This window comes from Falco cherrug, chromosome 6 (assembly GCF_023634085.1).
Source record: "Falco cherrug isolate bFalChe1 chromosome 6, bFalChe1.pri, whole genome shotgun sequence".
Taxonomy (NCBI): domain Eukaryota; kingdom Metazoa; phylum Chordata; class Aves; order Falconiformes; family Falconidae; genus Falco; species Falco cherrug.
In genome coordinates, this window is record NC_073702.1 from 42862700 (window position 1) to 42883487 (window position 20788).

Genomic DNA, 20788 nt, shown 5'->3' on the forward strand with positions numbered 1-20788 from the left:
TCACCAATGTTTACATGATTCTGGTCAGTCAAGTAACTCATCTGTGGAGATGTGACTCTGTGAAATGCTGAGACTAGCCTGGAACTGCAACACCTAGAAGTGTAATATACTTTCTATGGCAGTCCCCCCCCAGTCAAGTAGTGTAGTGGAGATGGAAGAGCTAAATCAGGGCCACAGGCAGCTAACAACATGAGGCAGTGCTGTGTGTAGACTTATTTCTGCATTACCTTGCATTCCATGTAGTCATTCACACCAAGATAAAGCTGTTATTTCATAATTTGCTTGTTGGCTCTACACAGCTGCGAAGCACCTTGGCAATGGAAGACTGTTTTCCCTCCTTCATTGTGCTACAGTCTGGTTAAAATTGCCGGGGTTGTGCTGTGTGAGGGGAGAAACTGCTGTGCAGACTGCCTGCTGTGTGGAGAAGGTCTATGATTGGCTCTGACCATGCCCATTGTCCTGGCTTGAGCTTATCCAGCATCCTGTTACCTGATATTCTCAATCTTTTCTGTGACTGTATGCTTCTACACACTGTGCATATGAAGCATAATCACTGAACTTGCCCATGACTTTACATAATATCGTGAGCTTTTTCAGCTACCAAAGGAAGTTGAGTATGTCAAAGACTGTCATAGCATAATGGCTTCCAAAATGTACTTTGTTCCCTGCCGTCTTTCAGCCTTGCTTTAACTATAACTGGAGACGTTCATATCATGACACTGGCAAACCCTCCAAAAATCGTCACATCTGTTTTCAGATATTTGTTGAAATGAACTTTCGAAAACAAAATGAAGCTCTAACCTGTTGCTGTACCTTAAAAAAAATCAAGCCCACTTCCTTGCAAGTTTTTAAGCTTAATATCTGATTAAACAAAGATCACTTCTTGTTCTTTCCATGTTGAGTGGTATAAAATAACAATGTTTTTCTTTGTGCTTCGTTGAATATGCGAAGAAGTATTTCTTCTGAAGGGTTTTAAGAACGCAGAACTTGTGACTTTCTCCAGTCTGAAGATACCTCTGTCCCCAAGGCTTGTGCATTGAGTAAAGCTTTACTATGAGTTTAAGGTGTGATAAATTCTAGATGAAATGTGCGGTACGTAGACAAAACCTGATGATTTTTTTTCTGTTATGTCATGCATTTTCAAAATAGGATCCTCAGTTAAACTGGCATCTGTGTCTGTGTGCATGGGAGGATTATCCTCCATTACACTTTTGGGCTAACTTGCTTGGCTGCAGCTGAAGCTGCGCTACAGTAGAATCAGTGATCTGGGCACCACTGAAGCCTTGTTTTGCCTTCTGTTGTGACATCTGACACTAGCAACAGCACTGTAATGCAAACTTTAAGCACAATATATAATTTATTTTTGAAAAGGAGGAAATTCAATCATATATCAGTCTTTTTAATTCATTCTCTCAGTGTCTGTTGCAGAAGACTTTCTTTTCAGGTTGGTGCTGAAACACTCCAGTCTGTGTTGCAAAATGTTTAGCAGCCACCCAAAAGAGGTTAAAAACTAATTTGAAGCAAGATGCAGAAAATGAGCTAGGAAATAGTAAGAAGTAGCGCCAGCTCAATGTGTGTTAAGTTCTGTGCCTACAGATGCAAAGATGTTCAGAATAATTTAAAAGTTTGTTTTATTGTAAATTAAAATTATTATGACCAGCGGTGGGCTGTTTTTTTGTCTCACTCTTTGATTTAAACTTGTATATTGGCTGGGCAGGAAAAAAGCAGAATTGAAATGAGGTGGCTGTACCCTACACAGAAGAAGTTTGAGCTGTTGCACAGTCATTTCTGAATGCCTCAGTGTTTTCTGACTTGGCTGCTTCATAGGTTTCGTCAAAAGATGTTGGGAACAGCACGTCAGCTAATGGTGGTAGGGTAGAGCTGGTAGATTAAAGGAACGGACCTCTGGTGGGAGCAGAGTAGATAGAAGCCAGGAGCAATGGAGTGCAGAGGAATGGTTCAAATGAGTGGTAAAGATGAGGAAAGAAGGTGAATTTAGCAAGGTGGAGAACACAGGTGGTAAGATTTCTATATACTGGGTGGAATGAAGGTTCTGTTTCCTCAAAACGATGTTGTCATTGGTGCTGGACAGATCAGGAGCAAAACAGTTCGGGTAAAAGCAGTTTACCTGGGAACTGGTAGAAACATTGATTCAGTTCGAAAACCAAGGATGAAAAGGTTGTGTTAGCTGAATTGGATGGCAGGAGTTTTAAAATATCCTGTATGGAGAACCTGTACCTGGCACTCACCCCTTCAGATGGAAAGTGCCTGAGAACAGGCAGAGCAGTGTATAATGCGCTGGCGTCTAAGCTATGTATTATCTAGGATTGTGTGAACTTGTCTTGCTGCCAGTAGTTGGTGACTCCATACCGTGCTGATTGGTGTGCTTGAAAAGGGTATGTACCAGTTCACGTGGCAATATGCACGTTAGATAATACGATTAGTTGTAATAGTGTCTACCTCCTACTGTGATAATGTCCTCCCCGAACCTTCCCCACAGCAACCCCTCTAATACAGGTTTTAGTTGATTCATTGTAGCGCACCTTTGGAAGTAGTAAGAAATAGCTTGTCTCTGGTTATGCTGCAGTATCGCCACACCTAGGGGTATGTTGGCTACATTGCATTGGGAGTGCCTTGCTGGTGGCAAAACACTTCCATGTTCTTGGACATCCTGCTACCATCCTTAGATGGCTTAAATAATTCTGCTTTGTCATGGGAAAAACATCAAAATGACGTTAGCTCTTTGGATTCAAGGATGGCTAGGAAAAGGGGTGATGGTGCAACTGTGTGCTTTTAATTTGTCAAAATCCTATTCTTTCTTGTCCTAATAAGTCATTCAGGAAAAGATTTTAATTGGAAACGACTCCTGAAAAACATTCCTACTTTCTGGCACAAGTGAGATCCTTTGAGATTCCTTTGAGCTTTAAGAGAGTTTTCATAGCAGAGAGGTTTACCCCCTGCAGTTTTTCCTTTTGTATTGGGTAATCTAGTTTTGAGAAGCGCCTCTGTGATTTATTAGCCTTTAACGTATGGCTGATATAATTAGGGCAGGTATCCCTCTGCTCCTCTCTCAAGATTTATAACACGGTCTGTTAATTCACTCACTCTACAGCTCTGCCAGAGCTGCGTTCAGTCTGAGGATGAGAGCATCCTTTCTCAGAGTGAGGGAGCAAATGCTCAGCCTGCCGATAGAAAGCAGCTACTAGGGGAGAACAACTGTTGTGATACACTGGAGCCGTCTTCCTGAAGGAATTCCTTTTTTGTTCCTGCAGCTTTCGTGCTTAAATTAATAACCTTCCTTGCTATTTAGTGCACTCCTGAATGGTGGCAGACGCTCGGCTGCTCAACAACTTCATTTACCCTCTGCACAAGCAGAGCTGAGCAGTACCGGTTAGAAGAATCTGTGAAGGCTGTTTGTGTTTTGTTGTTTTTTTGTGTTTTGGGGTTTTTTGCATTTGTTTTGTGGGGTTATTTTGAGAGAGAAACTTATGCTATATCAACCTCCTTTGCTTTTGAAACATATAAAGCCCGTGGCTAGCAAAAGCAGTCCTGGAAGAGAGCATGCTCAGAAAGCTGGCAAATCATTGTCCACTGACCGGGAGGAAATGATAGTTGCTCTTCATTTATAATGCAAATTCTGAGGTGTCTTCAGAAGCGTGGCAAACTTAAAATGATGGCTGTGGTGAGAACGTCTCTGCAGAAAGTTGTGGTGCTGTTGCATCGTTTACAGAGGATGGCAGTTTCTTCTCCCCGTTACCAGAAGCTTTGTAAGGTAAGAAATGTAAGCCCTAAATCTTGAGTGTCTAATGCTAACTCTGTTGTCTTTCTGAGATGAGAAGAAAGTAAGAATGAGCTGTGTGTCAGAAGTATCTAGGCTATCTAGCATTTTTATTTTTTTTTTTAATCCTGCCATGCTTTTATGTGTTTTTGTTCAATAATGCAATACAACCCCCCCCTGTGTTGTCAATGATACATTTATTTTTTTTTTTTAAAAAAAGATGTGCTCTCAACCTGGCATTTAAGTGTCTGGAAGGAAACTGTTAATGTTCTATGATCTTTTTTAAAATACTGCCACATCTTTTTTAAAGGAGTTGGTTAATTCTTGGTAAATGCAGTACTTCAACTCCTGGGTACCCATTATGTAGAGTAACTGCATTCTTCCATGCCCAGTGTTTTTGCGTTTGAGCTTTATGAAACTTTCATTTAGGCATGAGTTCAGCGGACTTACACAGCCATGAAATTTTGCCTTCAATTGCCTGTATTTATAGAGAGTTCTTTCAGAGTTAAAAAATAAGGAATGGTTGGAGGAAAAGCATGTTTTCGTAGGCTACCACTCTTACTGGTATTTTTGCTGTTAGTGTTTTGGTGGCTGACTATTTTTGCTTCCACTGAGACTGTTTACTTTTTTTTTTGTTTTGTGCACAGGTTCAGTAGTTCAGAACTTTAATTCTGTGGTAATGATCAAAGCTACCTAGTAAAAATAATTTTTTAACTAGGTTGATCACTCAGCAGATTAAAACAACAACAACAATTTCAAACTGGTCTGTAAAGTCTAGGAGTTAATACTGCTGTGGTGTCGGTGCCTGTGTGGAACGGTCATACTGCGGTGTATTATTGAGCTTTCATATAAGGATCCTGCTTTGTAACTTCAGAAAAATAGAAAATTGGAGAGGTCTTCAGCTGTATACTGACAGAACTATATAGAAATTCTGTTTAGTTGCCTTTGAACTTGTTTTTTTATCCTTGCTCCCTGTGATACTTCAAAACTGCCTGTGTTTTTGGTGCCTGAGTTTTGCATACAAAGTGTGTGAAAACCAAAGTGCATGACTATGTCTTATTCTGACAGTGAAGGAAAGCCACTGTAACTCTTCCTACTTGCTGCAATCTGAAATGTGTTTTCTGTTATGAGAAATACAAAAATGACATCAAGTAAAAGAGATCCCACCTCTACAGTAGAGTTTGGAAGTAAGAAAAGGGTATAATGCAGTATCTGGTTCATAATAGTGAAGCTTGTGGAGGAAGTTCTGGCATATGGGGAAAATCACATCGTTTTCAGGTAATTGTTTCAGTGTGTTTCTGTTTACAAAGCTGAACAAGCGGTGTATCTTCATTATGAAGTGATAGACAGTAATACAAGCTGTTTTTACAAACATGCCTCAGTTATTCCTGTTTTTATCAATTCTATCATTAAACAGGCCTGATTGCTTTTGTGAATAAGCAAGTCTTTTTTCATTAATGTAAAGACATGATTTTTAATTCTTTTTTCATAAGTGCTAGGAAATTAAAAGTGCTTTAAAACCTATTTAGTCACATTTTTGTGTATAAGCTTGTTTGCAACGTTTGTCAAGCAAGAACTGCTTAGTGACTCTTGCAGTAATAATTATTTGCTAATTAGCCTGAAAGCCTGGTAAAGGATTGGATACTTAATTTGTTGAGTTTAAATCTACCCAAGGGGTAGTAAAAAAAAAAATCTTCTCAAAGGCTGTTACTAAATTATGTTTTCTGATTGAGAACCTCTGCAGTGATAGCCTTGGGAATTTTTCTGTGGTTTAAAATTACACAGTGTATGTTTTTCTGTTCGTTAAAATGTCATGCAGCTTAGCTCTTTCAGGTATCTGTGGTTAGTTTACTGGAAGCAGAATTAGCGGTCTGCCTGTAGAGTTAAATCAGGCACTGATTGAGGGGAAAAAAGGAATGGTTTACAGTCCCAGTCACTTCCAGCAGGTGTCAATGTAAGGCAATGATATATGAGAGTCTGGTGATGGAAATGTTAATACGTAGATGAGAAAATGGTATGGAAATTACACCTTAAAAGCAGCACTGACTGTCAGGAAGGATTTCTTGTAGTGCTCTGTATACTTCTGTCTTCGGAATTTCACAAGTTCGTATGTGTCTTGCGAACTTTGCGGATACACTAATATAGTTCAGTTCTGCTGAAGAGAAGTCATTTACTAAAGAGTATATGAATTATTGCATCGTGTACAGGGGAGTTGCTTCATGAGCTATCATCTAAATGTTTCATGTGAGGTGTCCTCTGAAGCATAACTGAGTGCCAGTGAAATAAACATTAAAAAAAGTGCCAATTAAATATTTAAGGCAAATTCTTGAAGTTAAGAGTTTGTTTTTAAAACGCACTGTTTACTAAAGAGTAAACAAGAATTTATTATTGAGCTGTACTGGGGAAAGTAGTAATTTTTTCTCTTATTAGCAGCTTCGTATAATAGTAGCGCTCCATGTTCAGTCTTCATTTTGCAAATTTCTTAAAAGCAGAAATGAAAATAAACACTTTGGTAGCATATTACAGCATTGCTGATAAACAGGAAATCCAGGGTTTAGGATACTTCTGCTGTTTGTTCTTTCGCTAATTTTGTTGTACCAAGGTGAGTTTTGCAAGATGTGACTTTTCACTAGTATTGCGGTTTGATTCTTTTACACTGAAATTAGTGGTAAATGAGGGCAAAATATGTACATTTAGCATTTTGTTGTCAGGACACTGTCTAATAAGTTTTGCTTGGTTGTTGTTAGCAGCTTTGTTTCATAACTCTTTTGTAACGTGTTGACACTCAAAGTTAACAACCAGAAAAATGTTTGGTAGGGGCTGTCATTTGCTCTGTGTTCTTGCTAATATGTGATTGTTCGTTAAAGAATGGCTTACTTATATCCAACTAGCTCAGACAAGAATGAATTTAGAATGTCATTGGGAACAGAAAAACATCACAGTAAGGCACAAATCAATAGATCTCTTCTGAGAGACTGGAACAACACTATTACTTATGAAAATGAAGGAGAAAATAGGGAAGCTTTCTTTAACTTCCTTGACAGAAGTAAAAGAATAGTGCACATCTGTCAGGCAGGTAAAGGATTACCTGGAAATACGTATGCTGCTCGTGGAACTGGACTGGTATTTTTGAAACACATTGCTAACAGTCAGGGACTGGAGCATTCATCCACTGCAGAACAGACTGAGGAACATAGCTAGTAGGTGAGAGGGTATTTTCTCATTTCTTTTGCGATGACTTCTTGAGCAGAACCGTCTTTAAAAATAAGTTTCTTCATATAAAATACTTGAAATCTCAAACCTGATCCAATGTGAGTCTTCAATCTGGATGTGATACATGGTAACTTAAATGAGTTCCTGACTTCCTCAGCTGTGAAGATAAACCATGCATCAGAAATATGTATCTTGTAGCTCTTTTTTTATGAATACGTAACTTGAAATGCAATTCATTCATTTACTGCCTTTAATTTTTTTTATGGCTAGTGTTAAATTTATAAAACCACAGAAAGTTAAAAATACAGCGAATGCTGGGGTCAGCCAAAATCCTCTTTTGCTGTGATACTGGTGATTTCATTCCAGAGGATATTTATGTTACATTGAATTTTGAGAGTAGCAGCAAAGGCTCTGTTACTATGAAATTTTGAAAAAAATGTGAAGGTGATGGGGGTGGGGGGTGGGGGTGGGGATTAGGGCAAAAAAAGTGTGAAAGGCTGTCTTGGGAGATGGGTAGGTCGATCCTGGTTCCAACGAATTCAACAAAGTTTCCTGTTCATATGACTTCAAGTTGATTTAGAAAATAAATCAAGTAAATTGATCACATTTGGGTATGAAATGCAGGTAATCAAGTGTGAATGAAGAGAAGGCATTACAGCTGTGATGTAATACATATCTATTGGACAGGAGAAGGGAGAACAGAAGCTAATTTTGGAAGCATGGTCTGAAGTAGAGTACTGTATTAAGCTAGTTGTTGGTTGGAAAATGAAGCAGTGCATCTGTCATCAAAAGCATTGCTGAATTATGCAGATGATTTCTTTTTTTAGATGTGAAAGTTAAGTCTGGGCTGCTCAGTATTGTTCTAGTTGTATGAGGGACATTCTAGTTAGATCTAGGTCTACTATAAAACCTTAAAGAAGGGAGGAGGGCAGAATTAAAGGGAACCTTGGATATAATGACTGTTATCTACTGAAATACAATGAGGCTAAAAGTGCACTGGTTAAAAAAAAAAAAAAAAAGGTGTATTTTGAAACAGGAGATTTATTAAATAATATCTAATGATCAGCATCTTGTGAGTTTAGCTTTTATCTAACAGAAGTGTGTAACCATCCTACTTCCAAACACCCACACCTTGTTTGTGTTAAAAATGACTGTAGAAGAACTGGCATTTGTCGTGATTTCATGAGATCGCATATGTGCAGGAGTGGGATGGAGCATGACTTGGGTGTATGGTAAGCAGAACAGGTTTAACATGCAGCTAATGAAGACTTACAGAGCTTAAAAGTGCAACAGATAGCATGATGGTGTTTAGTGACTGAAATGACAAAAAACCCTTATAATTTGGAGAAACGTGAATAAGCTAAGAATGCACCTAAGTCAGTGATCATTTAAAATGAATGAGATGGACATAATTTCTTTTTGGATATGGATTAAAAGTTGCAATGCTGAATACTGGTGAAAGAGTACTTGAAATGATAGGCATCTGGAAGTCCTGGCAGATGAAAATTGATTTGTTACTGGCATTTATTATAGAACAATCACAACTACAGAAGCAATGGAAGGCTGAAGGGAGAAAGTTTAATGGCTTTAGAAAAATGAGGTAGGTGAAGGCTGAAAATGACTATCCCATAAGTCAAAAGACATGAAAACTGGAAATATGGACAACAAATGAAATTCAGTTTGGAAGTATAATAGCTATAATGGAACTTAATCTTTATTGGTATCAAATTGCACTTTTGTACGAGGTTTACCAGTGACAGATAAGGACAGTTAAGAGCTTTGGTGTATAGGCAAGATGCTGTTAACTGTCAGCATGTTATAGATTGATTCCTTCTGGAATTTTGGAGGGATCTAGTTAAAAAAAATCAGTGGAATAGTGGCACTGTATTTTATTGTTTTCATTAAACTAGAGAGAGATGAGATCCTGAGAATTCCCATCCCCTTCCTGAGGACAGGATAAGCAGATTTATGAAGACAGGTGATTACCACAGATGCAGACTCTCGTTGTGATTGGAGATGGACTAAGAAGGACAGACAGAATTTAGAGGAGAAACTTGTAGGTAAAGTATTGGGAAGACCTCTTGACAGAGAGATTTAGGAGCTAAGTCTTTTTTTCCCAAGAATCCATGTGTCCTCAGTCTTTAAAGAAAATGTTTTTGATAAGTCCCCAGGCAACAGTTTAGTTTAGTAAGCAAGCATAAAAGAACAAGAAGGTGATTGTGAAGAGCCAGCACGGATTATAAGAAGGGTGCCCAACCTGGTTGCTTTCTGTAAGAAAGTTGTTGCTGTCCATTTTGGATGAGGGGAAAGCAGTAGTGTTCCCTGATCTTGACTTTAGAAAGACATTTGACAGAGTCTCTGGTGGTCAAGGTGGGGTTACATGGACAGGATAGATGAGCCAAAAGGTGGGAAGAAAACTGGCTGGGTCGTTGATGTTCCTGAAGGGTGGGGGCTGAGGCTAGTACTGTTTAGCAAAGTTATGAATCCATACAGTCGGTCAGAGTGCACCTTCAGCAGGTTTGTGAAAGATACCAGATTGTGGAGGAATCTTCAGTATGTTCCCATTCACTGGGGCCTCAAGTGGTAGGGATGAGCTGACAGGAACCCCGTAAAGTTCTTTAAAAAAGCAACAAAAAGATCCCAAAGCAAATTCTTGTACCTGAGAAGGGAATAATCCAATTCATTGGTACAGGTTCTTTGAGCAAGACTGTAGCCATCAGACAGGGACAAGTGATTATTCTTGTCTCCTGAGCACTCATAAGATCAAGTCTAGAATACCACAGTTGGTTTCAGGCCCCCAGTTTGAAAGACACTGAGAGACTTGGGAGAGTCCAGTGTTTGGAGGCTGGAGCACGTGACAGGAGTAGAGGTGGAGGAGGCTGGCTTAATTTAATTTGGAGGGGAGAAGGTTCCAGGGGTTTCCAAATGCTGTCACTACCTACCTGGTGGGTAGTTGTTATAGAAGATGGAGATGGAGCCAGGCTTTTCTTGGAGGTGCTCTGTGAAAGGGAAAGCAGCAGTGGGAACAAGCTGCAGCACGGGAGTTGGGCATAAGGGCAATGATTCTGCACAGCAGTTGTAGCTGAGCACTGGAGTGGGCTGCCCAAAGAGGCTGTTGTATTTCCAGCTCTAGAGGTATTAAAAGCTGTGATTGATAAAGGTCCTTAGCAGCCAGACCTAGCTTTGAAATTGGCTCCTGAAATTGGCAGGAGGTTTGACTGTTGACCTCCAGAGATCTTAGAACTCGGCGATTTTCTACGATTCTCTGTGCTGGTGCCCTATTAGCTTATGAGTGAAGACTAAAATAGTCAAAACTATAGTACAGCAGTTTTCAGCTGTGACTGTGTTGCCACTTCCTATCAAAAGGAACTTCATGTTTTTACCCCGTGTGAAAAATTCTTACTACCGTGCTGAATTTTGATCTAAATCTGAGCCTGCTATGAGTCTGCTCTACAGCTGTAGCACGTGTTCATTTGCAAATCCTTTTGCTGAAGTGTAACTTCAATGGTAACAACGTGGTACAGTCAGGCATTTGGTGTGTATCTGAATTTTGTGGCTGTGATGAGAAGGCGCTTCAGGCGCTTCAATATAACATAAAACTTCTTCCTGTCGTCTAACCTGCTGCCCCACCTTACTTTTGCATTTTCAGATGATGTTTTAAAAACTCAAAAAGAAGAACATGCCACTAGCCCCTTTCAAGGAAAAGTTGTGCATGTCCCGAGTGATGAGGCTGACCTAAATGTAACTGTTTTGTTTTGCCATTTGTCTAATCATCAGTGCCAAATGAAACCATATAATAAATGGGTAAATCTTTTTTTACAGAAGACTGCTCTCTAGTGCTCTGTGTATTTATCAGGCTTCTCTAGAAATTGTTGCTCTGTGAGAAAACAAGAAGAAACAAAATGGGAGAAGACATAAAGCTTCATACATTTGGTATTTTTAACTGCTGCACCAATCATTCCTATTTGCAAGCAGAATGCATCTTAACATGGGAAGATGGGTTCTAGCATATAAGGTTGGGTTTTTTTAATAGCATTTCAGTAGTAATTTGGAAGGGAGGAAAGGAGGACAGAGGGTGTGAGGACATGCCTTTAGAAACCTTTTACATATAAAATCTGATGTGTGTGGGTTTTTTTTTTTTCCCTGAAAATATTTTGCTATTGCAGCGAGAATGAAAATGAATATATAATATGGGGTAGTTATATTAAGGCATGAATGTTGGATTAATGGGAAAATTTACTTCCATGAACTTCACGTGTTTACAGGAGCTGGATCGATATTTGATATATGAGACCATCTTACCATAGTATTTTACCACAGTGCTTTTTGATTGCTGCCATTTTTCAGGGAGCAATTTTTTTTTTCCTCTTTCCCTTAGGACTCAATTACCCTGCCCAAATTCATGAAGTTCTGAAGCAGTCGGTGCCTAAAACAATATAGTGCTTCACCAGTTCCCATCTAAAGAACTGACTGTCTTGTCTCCGTCTTCATGCAGATCATTTGAGCTTGTTTTAAGACACCTGCACTCATGATGTAGCTGGGAAAATAGTGCTGTTTGAATCTGTCCTGTCGCTGCTAGTCATCATGGACTTTGGAAGAGTTCTGCCCTCCCTTTTGCCTTCCCCTCTCCTTTTAATCCAGACTAACTGCTACAATACTTCCAAAGTTCCCCTGCAAGGTTCCTATTTTGTATCCACTGCTTGCAGACCTGTGGCTGCCCTATGATGTTTTCATGCTAGGCGGTCTTGATACGCTTTGCTGCAAAGCATTTTACTTCAAAGAAGTAGTAACTTTAAGCAGTTCTGCGTAACTGGGTGACTGAATGTGCATGGAAGATGTCAATAGTGTTCCTGGTAACTGATGTCCTGGGTTGCACTACAGAAAGAAATTCTTCATAGTTGTAATGGAACTATATTTACTGGTGGTTACTGGTGTATAGTAAATATGGTAGGTGCTGGTGCTGCAAGTGAAGTAACAAATTGAAATGCTGCTGCTGATGTAGATGCTTCTCAGTTGCTGATGAGCCCTGTATCTATTTTTTTCCAGTGTTTTTTCCAGTGTTGCGCTAACAGGGGAACTGCTAGCTTCTCTGCACTGGTGTTTCAAATTTCTGACCTTAAGAAAGCATCCTTTCTGGGGAGATGAAGAGACTGGTTTTCAGTGCTTGCTCGATTTTTGGCATTTCTGCTGAGGCTGCTGACCAATTAGTGCTAATTGTGCTGGGTTTTGGGATGTGGTCCTAGAACAGTCATCTGAGGTCACTGCTTTCTGTCACCTGTCATCTTTGGACTCTGTTAGAACCATGCCTGGTTCTTTTCTTCTTCTTTTAAGGAAGAATGCATTATTAACTGTGAACTAATCAGTCACCCTTCATGTTTAATTTTCAATGTTGCATATCAAATAGTATAACTCTCTTGGTTAATTCTCTTATTGTTTGCTACAAAGAGAAGTACTCATTTGCTGCAAGTTCCAACAACGCAAACTAGTTGAAACAAATGCCTTTCTCCTCTTCATGATACTGAAAGCAAATTTTGAACTACAGAGTTTAAATGAGTCACCCACTTCTTAATATTTGGGTTTCCCTGAGGATAGGATGGAAGCATAATAAAGTTACAGGTTACACAAAGTTCCATGTTTGTTCATCTGTTCCCTCACTCCCAACTGCTTAGTATTTCTTTATTAGCAAGCACAAAAGTTTCTGCCCCCTCCCCCGCTTCTTGCTTTCTTTTTGAGACAGCCTCATAAATTGAAGATACCAGCTAAAAGTTATTTTCAGCTATGGATCTATGGATTAGGGTCAATCCACTAAAGGAAAAGTGTCAAGAGGGAAGTGTTGCTCAAACTTAGAGCATGGTTTTATTTTGACATTGCTGGTAAGTGATTGCAATAGGAGGGTAGAACTGTAGCCTGCTTGTGTAATACAACAACTAATTTGGTTTGTCTATGGCTACTAACCTCTTCCTGTGGCATAAAAGATGATATTCATTTGGGAACATGAGTATTTGTCAGTATGTGGGCTGATCTGCAGACAGAAGCAGTGATCAGTAGGGTGTTGCAGTGGAAAGATCTTGTAGTGTGGCTGAAGAGCAACTATTTTTTTCCATGCATTTATAACAATCCTCTGGTTTTAGGTTAACAGGTAATCTTTCAAATTTCTTCCAGTATGAACAGAGCAGTTGTATGGAGATTTCATGCAACAAGTAAACAATGGAAAACATGAAAACCAAATGAAAGATAGTTTTGGGTGGTGTGGTTAATATCTTAAAAGTCAGTTGAATTCAGGAATGAGTCAAGGTTATGCTTCAGTCTAAGAAGACTGTATGCTGTACTGGGTTAAGTGTGTTAATCTTTAATATTCAAGGTCCCTAACCAAAATTTGAGGCGGCAAGGAAGATTTCGTTAGTGAGAAAATACAGACTTTAACATTATTAATGTCTGGTACATTGTTGAGAATGTGTATGTTCCCTCGAGGTTCAAGTTGGTTGTGCTGAAGCTTAATGAACATTATTCTAGAATAAGAGAGGAAGGCTGAGCAAAAATTAAGAGCTGCAAACCAGAAGAAATGAAGCCCTCTGTTACTTTTGCATATTTAATAAACTTGGCTGTCAGCATGCTCGCTATAAGTCTCCTGTGCCAGGTAAGAGCTGCTAGAAATTATGCCAGTCCATGTGTAACAACCTACAGATGCTCTTTGAGGTGTTGATTAAGGGCCAGTTTGAAAATAAAAGTGCTTGACTGTTACTGCACAGTTCTTAAGCTGCAAAAGAAGGGGAAACATGGTCACAAAAAAATATGGAAACCACCAAGCCACAGCCCAAAATAAAGCTACTGAAAAAACAGGATTTCTACACAAGTGATACATGTTCATGATGATACATACATCTTCTATGTGATTGTCTAAATATCATATATATTTAGAATCTATCTTTTTATCTTGTATGAAATCAAGGGAGATCAAACAATTGTGATACACTCTGGCAGATCTAGAACATAAGATGAGATTTTTAAACAGAAACTGTGGAAGGTATGGGAAGGCGCTAAACTATATTTCAGGCTTCAGTCCAGTTGCATCGGACATATGAAAGGGAGCTGTGATTTAGATCAGCTTAGAAAGCCCAGGGCATAAGCAAAGTATAATAATTTGTCTTGTTTAGCATTAATTTGATTATAAACTATGTTTAGATTTTATGACTATTTTGGTACTATCCCAGCATCTTTGCAAGAGATAAGTCTTTGGCAGTGACATTTGTGTAGTAACTTAGGGAAAAATAAAATGAAATTAAAGATACTTCAGAAAGAAAAACAGCTGGCTTACAGTTTATAATGATGGCATGAATTTCATGATGGTGATTTCCTAGGATGGTTTTTGAAGTTAAGAGTCAACACTGCTGAATTCAGAGCTGGCAGTCAGTCATTACTGTACTTGGAGTACTGAGGCTTCAGTCCGTAAGGGAGCCTGGAACTTTTACAGACAAGATGGCCAGAGTAAATGAACCTGTTGGAAAGACAAAAAGGCACATAAAAGAGCACAGCCAGGCAGCAAGCTACAACTGTCTTCTACCCAGCTGATGTAGCACTGTCTGTTTTGTGCTTGTGATGCAACATTTTGGTAGATGAGAGAAGGTGAAAAACAATGGTTTGCTTTCCTTCTTAACAAAACTGCCAAGTAGAGTTGCTCTTTGCTGTAGAAATACACAGTGTCACTGCAGGAGAAGAGAGACCAGGCTGCATGAAGTAACTGCTCTGGAGAATTTCTCAGTTTAGAGAGCAAATGAGCTATAATCCTGAATCACATGTTGACATTTGTGTTAATTTTTTTTTAAACTTCCTCCCCTTCTCCAGACCCTTAAAAGTTCCACCAACAGAAAATGAATGCTTGTTTCTGATAAATCCCCTTTTCAGACTTTCTCTCGCTCTTTTTTTTTTTTTTTCTCTTTTTTTTTTTTTAAAATTTCTGTGATTTGACTGTTTCAAGCAGCAGGGCTGTCAGGCTTTGTGCGGAGTACTAAGAGATAAAAGATGCTACACCTCCTTTTTGTTCACTCTCATGCTGTAAATCTGGGCTGATATGCAGGCCATCACTGCCTGTGGCTTTTTTTTTTGTAAAGGAAAGTACATTTTAATTTCTCACAGTGCAAGAAATCAGAACAAAGGAAAGTGAAGTGCTGTTCCATTTGATATTCTCTGGCTAATTTTATTCTTTGTAATTTGATCACAGCATAGGATTCGGAATGCTGATTTCCACTGTTACTGTAACTGATTCCTGGCAACTTCTTTTGTTTGATTGTTTGAAATTAATTTTCATACATGCTCCAAGGGAAAACAGCAACTCCCTCTTCCCTTTTCTCTCCTTTTCCTTCCCCTGTCACCTTTGCAATTGCTTGCCTTCCAAGTGTGCCTGTTCCAGGTCTGCCAGCCCTTGCTTTTAGGCCTTGTGGTGCTGGCTTCATAGGTTTTGCAGGTTTTATTTATTTCTCAGTGTAGAAGGGAAGGAGAGTGGCAAATCAAATTCAGTGGCTGCAGTGAAAGTCTTTAAAGGACCACCTATGGCATGATATTTGGCATATAAAAAAAAAAAACCAACCAAAAGCTGAAGTGATGCTGCAGTGCTTCCAGGATGCTCCCATTTTTGGGAGGAGTGTTGGTACCTGCACACAGCTGTCTTGCTCACAGCTGTTGAAATTCTGAAGGGTCTTAACATGGCAGCAGTGAGATGAGGTGCTGCTAGATGTAATTCCAAGGTGGAGATCTATACCTCACAGGAGGAAAAATTCCCAGTTTATCCACAAGGCTTTGCCTGTGAGAGAATTAAAAAGTAAATTTAAAAGTGTTTTTTTTTTTTCCTGCTGCCTTTTTAAAGTGAAAATGTTAAACGTATTCATGGCAAGCTGATCTTTGAAGTAAAAATGTTAAACCTGTAGTTTGAGGGCAAGCCAGTCTTTTAACAACTGTTGCTACAAAGCACTGGTGCAGTTTTCACAGTGCCCATCAGCCTTCTGGTGTGCTTATCTGAACCAGCATTTCCTGACTGCTCCAGTCTTTTCGATCTCTAACTGGAGAAAAGCTCGATGGATTCAGTTAAAAATGTGCCACACTTCAACGTGCAGAAGAGAAGAGATGCTACCCAAGATGAAACAGCATCGGCTGAAGTAAAATGCTGGACTGTTAAACCAGTTATCACAAACAGCTTTTAAATTGGTTTTGCATCAAATTTCTTCATGTAATCCAGAGGTTGGTGTTGTGGAGCTGGATCCCCCCCCCCCCCCCCCCCCCAAAAAAAAAACAAACCCCAAAACCAAAAAAAACCCCAAACCCCTAAAAAACCCAACCAAAAAACCCCAACAACCAAACCCCCCAAAACCAAACAAAACAACAAAGTCATAAGTAAAAATCATAATGGTAGTAGCCAGGCAGATAGTCTGATTGTTTCTGTCCCTCACTGTACCTAAGTTACCCTGGTGAGCAGAGAAAGGAAGAAGAGGCAAGAACACTAGTTGTTTCACAGATTTGGTATCTGAGCAGAGTTTTAGTATCTTGAACTGACAGCTTTGTTGTCAATGCCTACCGTTCCCTTCTCCCTCTCCCTGTGCCTTTGGCTGTAGTTCTTTGTGTTCCCCAGATCTCCTGGTTAGTCACCACAGTGGTAAATCTCCTTTCATGTGAAGGAAGAAGTTTTACTTCTCAAGTTTAAGATCAGCTTTCAGACATTGCCTGGCTAAGGTTGGGTCATACATTAGGAAGTGCTGTTATGCAATCTTGGTCACTGGCCCTTTTAAATGACAGAAGTAGGCTCCATACGCTGGGTCCGAGCTTTCTAAATGTACACTTACTGTTGCTCTTCGTAGTTGTTTAATGTATTTGTTTCCCACGTTTAAAAGACCAAGTTGTCAGTGAATAAACTTGTGGAAGTTCTTCCTCAGACTGTGAGAATGTTCTTTGTCAATTCTTCTAGCTCCTCTCATCCCCCATCTGAAAAAGAAACAAAGTAATCCCTTTGCCAACAGAAATTAGTGGTGCCTGTGTTGCAATACAAATGTCTAACATTTGGGTCACTTGCCAAATCTTTCCTTCACCTTTTCCCCTGCTGTATACAAACCAAATCCTTAAAATCTGTCCTAGAGAGGTTGGTAAACTGTTTTAAAGAAAACCTGCTCTACTTGCTAAGATGGGTGTCTTAGTAGTTAGGTGGTATTGCTATCAACACTTACTTTGTTATTTTCAGTATAATACCTTGAGCTGTAGTGTTTACAGCCATGAATATCTACAAAATGATCACCTGTCAGTTAACAGTAAAAGCATTAATTTGCCACCTGATGATTACTGTGCAGGAGGCAGTGCAAACAGTCTGGGTTCACGTATTGAGGGAAGAGGAAGCCCTCTTCCCTTTTCTCCATCAGCACTTTTCCAGCTGTTGCAATGTTGGTGGAGATGTACTTGTAAACATAAAGTAGAATGAAACATTTTTTCACTGTGTATTTTGGAGAAACCTATTCCTGATTTTTCTAATTAAGAAAGTACCATGGCTTCAAAGTGGTGATATCCTATATCTTGTCTACTGTTAGGTTTCCTACTGTCGTCTGGTCTCACTAATAAGTATTCCGAGATTCTGCAAAGTGAATATTGCAAAAGATTTTCCTGTGGTACCACTGATACATAAGTTCTTTTAGGGTTAGACTGTATATAAAGTATTAAATTGCACTGTGCCTGTGTGATTGCAGAGAAGCTGTGCATAGAAAGCAAAGCTGCTTCCTTATACAGTCTGTCATGGTATTTTTATAGGTGTGTGAATGAGGTAAGCTACATATTTCAGTCTGAGTGATAAAATGGATTTGATTTAAAATGAGAGACATAGTGCTATGGAAGTATATGATATGACTGCACCCGAAGAGCCTTTAAAGTTGCAAACAGAATTTAGCAAGAAACCTTCCTAAGAACATCTGCTCCCAATGATAGGGAAATATGTGCTAAATTTGCTACTGGAGTTCAGAAATTCTGCCTTTGCAATTCTGCCCCAGCATTTCCTTTTGACTTTTTAATGCGTCAAATATAATTTTTGTTGAGGGAGAACCCCCAATTTTCTGGCTTGTGTATGGAAAGATAAATGAGCTATGTATGTAAGGGTTGTGTGATGTTACGAATAGCATGGAGATGCACAAATCTGAAATGAATGACTGTGGAAGGTATTTCCCCTGTATTTGGGGAATTCACAGTTGTACATGTGAGTTCACTACAGCAAGATCAAGTAGACATTTGAGGTGATGTTTTATCTTCATGTTTTTCATATGTAAATAAATAACGTGAGTGGTAAGAAACAGTGCAGATAAAAGAGCACAAAGACTGTGTCCCCTAGTCTTAGCCCAATGCTGAGATCATCTACAGCTGTGTCACTTCTGGGTATGTCTGGTCTGTTGTTAAAGACAGGTTTTACAGCTGCTTTTAAAATAAATTGATTCAGCTTTTTTGAGTGTTTACTATTAAAGCATTTTGTTGTTGGTATTTATTTGTGCTGTGTGAATGAAATTTTCTTTTTTATAATTGAGGGAAGTATATTGTAGGGTCCTTCTTCAACTCTCCACATACCTGAACTTACAGTTGGAGAGTATATTCCCCAATTTATATATATATATATTCCCAGTTGACATGTATATATTGGAAGACCATTGTGATTTCTCCCTTTTCATTGCTTTTTAGACATGTCATTTACTCTTCTCTTCCCTGAATAATTTTCTGTTTGTTTAAATTTTTCATGAAACTTGTTAGAACTTGTTAGAAAATCTCAGAACTTGTTAGAGCTTCGCTGAATGAAAGGAGGTGGTGCTTTTCCACACGTTTCCAATTAGCTTTGTTGTCTCACTTTCAGTGTGGGAGCCAGTTGCGCAGCATCCAGATCTTTCTTTGCAGTGCTAGCCTCTTGATCATCACTTCTCGCATTGCATTTGCTGTGTTGGTTGGTGTTATTCAATTCCAGCATGGGACATTTGTCTTAGAGGTGTGCTACCCGTCTCTTATTTTCCTAGGATATTTCTCAAAATTGCCAAGATTTGTTTCTAATTCTTACCTTTTGTCCAGCATCTTTGTAGCTGCTGCAATCTTAGTCATCTTTGTAAAAATCAGTAAGTTGACTTTGTTCTGTTATCCTGTTAATGAAAATATTCAAAAGTACTGGACTCAAGACACATCCCAGTGCAATCTCTCTTTAAATGAGCCATGATAGTGAAATGTTTATTACTAAATATAATTTTTCCAGCTAGGTATGCTTGCATCTGAGACTGTCTTGTAAGTTTTTCTGACAATTAGTGAAGTCAAGATAAATGATACTTACTACCACTCCCATATTCCCAAGTCTTGTTATCCTGTCACTAGAGGAAATTAAGTTAGCCTGACATGACTCATTCTTGAAAAATCATGTTGGCTGTTGATAATTTTGTTATGTTTCAGTTGCTTATGAAGTGCGTACTACTTTTTTCAGAGGAATTGAAGTAAAATTTACAGACAGTGAGTTCCTAAGCACCTCCTTTAATCCCTAATTTAAAGAATTATATTTGCATTTTTCTGCCATATTCTGTTGGTGCTCAGAGATAACTGTTAATACCTCTTAGACACAGCCTATTATTTAAGTATTCTTTGGCAGATTTTGTAAGATCCACCCAATTTGAAAAAGGAAAGTTTACCTCATTACCCTTTGGCCTCTTCTTACCAGTTGAAGCTCCGGTTTTCACTAGTTCATCTCTGTGGTTCAATAATTATTCCTCATTAGTGAGATTGGAAGCAAAGGGAAGTATTGAACATTCCTTCTCAGCATAATTTTTTAATAGCTTTTTGTTTCCAGTCTTCTTACTGGTTTGAATGCAAAATTACTGTTTTCAAAAAGTAACTTCATAGACAAATACAGGAATGAAGATATCATTTATTACCTTAGTCTCTCTATAGAGGAAATTAACTATTTTCTTAGTGGGGTGTTCAATTTTAAAAAAATGATGTAATAAAACTTTTTTTTTGTTATGACAAAACAGCTCATCTTTGTATTGTTAAGAAGGTGCATGTGCAGACAGTGAAGCAAACTTTGTCTGGACAGTATGGAACTGAGTCTAGAAATAACTGCAAACTGTTGTATCTGAGCTTTAAACATGAATTCTGTATTATATGCTATTTTTAATGCTTGAATTTCATATGGTTTGTGAAAGGTCTGAGAGATGCAAACAAAGTAAGCAGGGTAACTAAAAGTTGCTGTTACTTCTTACTGCTGCTTCCTGTTTGTGTAAAGTACTGTAGGTTTAGAACATGGATTTAGCTTTTTAAAATGCATTACTGTTTTGTATGTATACTGTGTACCTAGCAGATTTGGGCAGTTTAGAAGTTTTCTTGCCACCCTCCCCTGCGCTGTTTTTTTTGGTTGGTTTTTTAATTTTTTTTGGGGGGGGTGGGTGGGGTGGGGGATGTGTGTGTTGTTTTTTTGGGGTGTTTTAGGTTTTTTTTCCCTAATACTGAAAAAAGTGAATGCTGTCTTTCGGTGCTTGGTGTCATGCTTTTTTTTTTTAAATTTTATTTTATAACATAGACGTATATACATTACGTATTCTAGGTAGGCTTTTCTGTCACAGTGAGACAGTGGCTCAGCTGCGTGACTGGGCTCCGCAAGCTGCTTCTGGTTCATCCTACTGAATAGGGACGACCTGCAGTAACTGCTGTACGACTGTAGCAATTGCATGAGAAGTCTGTTAGAATTTTTATATTCGAGGTCGGAAAATATCCAGGTAGCATTTTACTCCTAGGAAGGAACAGAAATACCTGGTGATG

At 38.9% G+C, this 20788-nt stretch overlaps 1 protein-coding gene across 6 annotated transcripts in view; it reads left to right on the forward strand.

Moving 5' to 3' along the window:
- Window positions 1–20788, forward strand: part of UTRN (utrophin) — a 386253-nt gene that overhangs the window by 167737 nt on the left and 197728 nt on the right. The window contains exon 2 of one of the 6 annotated variants that reach the window (XM_055714518.1): window positions 3528–3772. The exons of the other annotated variants lie outside the window; for them this stretch is intronic. Coding sequence (XP_055570493.1) covers window positions 3629–3772 — 144 coding nt within the window. The 5' untranslated portion in view covers window positions 3528–3628. The remainder of the gene's footprint in view (window positions 1–3527; window positions 3773–20788) is intronic. 6 annotated transcript variants of the gene reach the window in all.